General features: G+C 42.0%; 1 protein-coding gene across 1 annotated transcript in view; it reads right to left on the bottom strand.

The window, feature by feature from the left end:
• Positions 1-5,198, bottom strand: part of T265_02542 (hypothetical protein) — a gene marked incomplete at both ends in the record, with an annotated part of 120,307 nt that overhangs the window by 69,049 nt on the left and 46,060 nt on the right. Inside the window, one exon of the mRNA XM_009166805.1 lies at positions 721-953. Coding sequence (XP_009165069.1) covers positions 721-953 — 233 coding nt within the window. The remainder of the gene's footprint in view (positions 1-720; positions 954-5,198) is intronic.

The following is a 5,198-nucleotide window of genomic DNA, read 5'->3' as shown; positions in this document are numbered from 1 at the left end:
TATTTCTTTGCTTTATTTTCTGACCGCGTTTTATACCTTACCCATGTAGTTTCATTTGGTGAAAATAATAGCACTTCCTCCTACAACCTGAGGAGGAATTAATTGATAAAGAGTAGAAGGAAAGGGGGAGGGGCAAACAAAAGTAAAAACGGCCTGATCGAGAACAGCGTGTCTATAGCTTGGAACTCCATTGAGGTGAATATAACTGAGCATCTCGTCAGGCATGCTAATAATGAGACTGACCCAAGGTCTTCTGTGAAAAGCAAGCAAGAGACAAACGTTAGATGTGCAGTCAAACAGGGAGGTGATGACTACTCACCATTTAGCCAGGTTAAACCCCATGTTCAGTGAGGTATCTAATCACGTGCGAGAGGAACCAAACAGACCCCGACCAAGAAGGCACGAAGACCTCTCAGCACTCAGTTTGACGATAGCCGTCTTCGTTGCACGTTGTTTCTTTGGGTCATTCTTCAACAACAGTTCAGAGTTTGCGGTAGTACATGACCCAAACATCCTAACATGATGGGATTCACTTGCTGCTCTCGTTACTCTAATTCAACAACAAATAATTGCTTATGCACAAGTGCTGACAGGTTGAGGTCAGCTGACGTCTGCTGTGCTCTGAAGTCATTAGTGAGCAAAATTCTTTAAACATATGAGAAGATCGAGTCGTAGGTACCATCTTTCACAACCATATAGTTAAAGTGCTGTTCCAGTTACCTTGGACACATGACCCCTCGGCTCCAGTGAAATTCATTTCTAACTCAGTGAGCAACGCATGCGATGTGAAAATGCGCGTATCAACTTCTATCATATCACAGTCAAGGTTGATACAGCTGTTCAGATAAGTAAAGCCTTCAATAAGTGCAGGTTTCTCTTTCAAAAAATCTGGAGGGTTATGGGTGCCGAAAAGCACAGCTCTTTGGGATTTGGGGATCACTTCAAAAGTTCTGCTGAAATTAGACTATACGCACAGGTTACCTTAAAATGACAAGCTGTTTGGTAATGACAAGCTGGATGGTAAAATTTCGCTACCGAAATCCCTGGACCTATGAAATCTGCAATCGGGAATAAACTTGATGACAAAATTGAACAGAATGGGAGCGAAAGCGGGCATTGCGAATCCCACTAGTTGTAGAACTCTTAGATCAGTCGCTGTCAAGTCTTACCTGACCATGTGCGTGGGTTTAAGTGTCGGTGTCTTATTGAAGGCAGTAACCGCGTTAGGATGGGCAAAAGACTTCGTAGTGGTTCGTGTCCCATTTTGAATACAGGTACACTAACTGATTGATCCCAATGGTCCGGAATGCGTTTTCGTTCCAGAATAGTTTCAAATAGTTGAATTTGAACACAAAGATTCCCCATCACTCCCCATCAGCAACGGTTGGAGTTCACCNTGCAATGCAGGGTGAACTTCTCCTCATGGAATTTTTAAACTAGTTTTCTGGGAGGCAAACGTCGCTACGGCCGCTACATCTTATACCAGCAAAATGAACATCCCTAGTACAGTCTTTGCCTGTTACACTGAAAGAAATTTTTGACAACCCATATATTCGAAAGCGAGTAAGTCAAATCAGGAGGAGCAAAGAGTGTTTTGCTGACTTGTCTACCCTCTAGTCCACACGAGATTGATCAGTTGTTATTTTGGTCATTTCAGTCAGATGCCTCAATACTTCGAAGATGAACATGAACAAATCACATCTGGTGCTTGCTTAGGACTGGAATGCGTAGCACATGATTGTGAAGCACCTGCCATTTGAGCCAACTAACGGCACTTCAAAAGGTGATAGGCTTCGTGTGAATTCTTTAGGTGGTGAGAAGAAAATGCAGCTTGGATCAGGTGTTTTCCAGCTATTGAAAGTTTTGCCTGACGAAGGTAAATACTTCGCTCTATCACGGCTGTTTTTCAACTGGGTTGACTGACAGCTTTTTGAAAAACATAACATCAGCACTGACCATAACTCTAGGGTAGCCACTTTCGGTTGGCCAATTCAAATGTCTTTTGTGGTCATTGTAGAATGAGGCACCATCCTAGTGGCTTGGGCAACCTGGAACTATTTCAATCCTCGTGCTTTCTTCGGTTGGCGAGCAGCTACGCACCTTAAGATTGTCAGAACCGAGGGATACGACTATAACACATGTTGCAGTTATGTTATATGTACAGGTTATACTATGTATATATAACTATAGTGAATATCCTATGGGTATAGAGTATATACGATTTGACGAGCACATGAAACTAGTCGATTATGCCATCGGTCTTATTCAGTTTTAGTGTTCTCGTATCATGTTTTCCTCCCAACCCGGGAAATTACGTCAAAATGACACTAACTCGGATCGGATGGAAGCACCCAACGGAAAACCACTTGTGTACGATTAAAGATCCATACGGAAATGCCTCAAGGCGTTGTTACCTGAAGTAATTAATAAACTAGACTTGCTGTTTTAGTGCTCATGTGTCCATATACACTGCGAAAGTTGCAACAATTCGCCGAATTCCGGATTTTGATGTCGACCATGTTTTGCAGTAATGTACTGGAAGCAGATGCTAGTCCGAAATGTAACCAAGACACAACTGAAGTTTTTCTACTGTTTTGAAAAGTAAATTTTCATACTGTTCTTTAGTAAGAAAAACCAGGGTTGAAGAAGGCTGGTGTCAAATTTCAACTGTCATCGACATTCATTAGGCTTTTACAGATAGTCCTTTGACCAGTCTAACCGAATTCCTAAAGTCAACTGGTCTAACCGTTGCACTTAGCGTTTGAAAGTATGAAATCAAGTCTCTTTATAGCTTGATTATCATGTGGTCGCAGTAACCACCTGCGACTGTGGTATGCATACGAACGATGCTCTTACCATCCGTTTGGATGACAAGCGTGTTCTCCAGCCTTTCAAATGTGAATGCGTTTTTTTCTGAAAGCTGAAAGTGCTTTACTAACTTTAGCATTTTTGGAAGCCAATGAAATGACAAGGTCATACTTTTTCCTAGCCCGTCCACTTCTATCACTCAGTTCAGTGGGGAAACGGACTGAAAGCACTTAACACGCGGGAGAAAATGTTTCATTTATTGAAAAACACACACTGCACCCTTGACAGACAGATGAAATACCTATAAACTGGTGGGAGAAAAATTCTATTTTCACTTCCCACTTGGAGAACCCGTCAATCATTTAAAATAGGGTTCTTAATCAATGGATATTACGCAAATCTATTGCTGACAATGTTACTTTTCCTAAGTGAGGTCGGTCGTCAAACAGCATGAAGAAGTAGACGAGAAAACGTGTGTCCTGAAGAAAACCGTAAGGTGACAGTGTTGGATAATTATTATAACTTTTTATTATGTCACTGCAAGTCACATTGGTTGTTTTTGTCTCTCCTGAGGGGAGATTCCATTTATCATTTCAGTGCGACCTCAGCTAACTGTTCTTCTTTGTCGCGTTAGCGAGTATACACTACAAGTCCGAAGGTTTAATGAAAAGTAGTCAAAATAAATTTAACCTGATTCGTTACATTATTTATCCGCAAATGAATCCCTAGCGCAAGTACAGATACTTTATCACGTAACACACTATCCATATGGTTGCCGAAAACTCTTCGAAGTCTTCAGGAATCTATTGATTAGTGTGTTGCGTCGTATCGTACCAACTGAAAATTGGGGCGACCTGGTGCAGTACATTCCGTTGAAGAAGGCTATTGTAAACAAGAGATTCGGCTGAAATTCACCTGAGTCTCCCGTGAAGACCACATTGATATGCGAATAGGTGTATTTCGCCGATACTCTATAGCCTTGCGTGTCATGGACCATATTTCTCAATATTTAGTACATTCATTCCTCTTTAGGGGTTTTCTGGGAAGCAATAATCTATCCCAAGCACCACGTTCCTTCTCTGGAGAAATGCTTTCCCCAAGTAACAACCATTCGCGTACTAATGACAGGGTTGATAAAACTATGGATTTCCATTGCGCTGATGTATCGTTCCCCTAACCTCAACGCAAGTCACTCCCACAAAGCATGAGGCTCCTACAATGAGCTTATTGATTCTATCACAAATTTTGTTGCCTGACAATATCCTTGGAAATATTGATGAGCCTTCCATAAGTCCAGAATTCCATACAGATACGAACAACTCGCCCCCAGTACACGTTATGCACTAATGGTGCATCGTTACGACCAGTTAAGCAAATACAAGCGGTGTTACATCAGAGCCGAGTGGATTACACAAATCCGATACTTCTCTTGTAACTGAGCAATGAAGGTTTCATCCTGTTTGCCACCAAGCAATCGCGAATACTGTCAGCGTAATTTTATGGAAGAACAGTGGTGTGGTTCACAGGAGGAATCGTAACTCCGCGGTGTAAATTATCGTCCATTAACCTAACCGAAACAGAAGCCGTACACAATTCAAGCAGCCCAGAGAAATTAGGTAACTTTCGACGGAGGGAGAGGAGAATATATCAGTTTTGTCCACTTAAAGGCGTTTACTGCAACTAAAAAGATAAAATAATTTGGATGATCTTTTGGTGCATGCAGAACTTGTATAACAGTTTTAGCCCTGACAATGAAGTAGCACAAAAGACTGCTTCAACTATTGTGTAGCCGCTACCCAATGGAGTTCGTTCGTCGAAACCAAAGTAAAACACGATATAAGCTGTCTGTAAGGTCAATCCACATTTAGATGTTAAAAAAACAACCAAAACTGGTCGTTGATCGGGTGGATGTTAACCTGTCCACGGAGCCTGACAATCGGCTTGCACGTTGACGGAGTAAATGCACCCCAGCAACCACGCTTGCGACACAACTGGTATCATACACAAAGCTGATTGCGATGAAGCTGTGAATTTACGAGGAAAATTTTGCCATCGTAGTTGAAATATCCACATGTCATCACATGAAAGTGCCAACTGTGTGATATGGGCAGGACTGGTAGCCAACTCATAGCAACCCTCCCTCCTAGGGCGGTCGATTTTAGCTTCCCCTAAAGGTTGTCACTACGGAAGGAGCTATGTCGTAGCAGAGCTACTTGTAAGTCATCAGTAGGAACAGTTTGAGTCACTTTCATCACTGTTATTTTTACGAATATAGTCAAGAAGGATGACGCATTTCGAAAGGGGTATCAGTCGATGGGATAGTTTTTTTCCTTGGCGCTGTCCACGAGATGAAGAAGAGAACTAGTGTAGTTGTCTGGCTACCCAATAAG

This window comes from Opisthorchis viverrini, assembly GCF_000715545.1.
Source record: "Opisthorchis viverrini unplaced genomic scaffold opera_v5_32, whole genome shotgun sequence".
In the NCBI taxonomy this organism is placed as follows: Eukaryota; Metazoa; Platyhelminthes; class Trematoda; order Opisthorchiida; family Opisthorchiidae; genus Opisthorchis; species Opisthorchis viverrini.
This window is presented reverse-complemented; position numbering and strand designations above follow the sequence as displayed.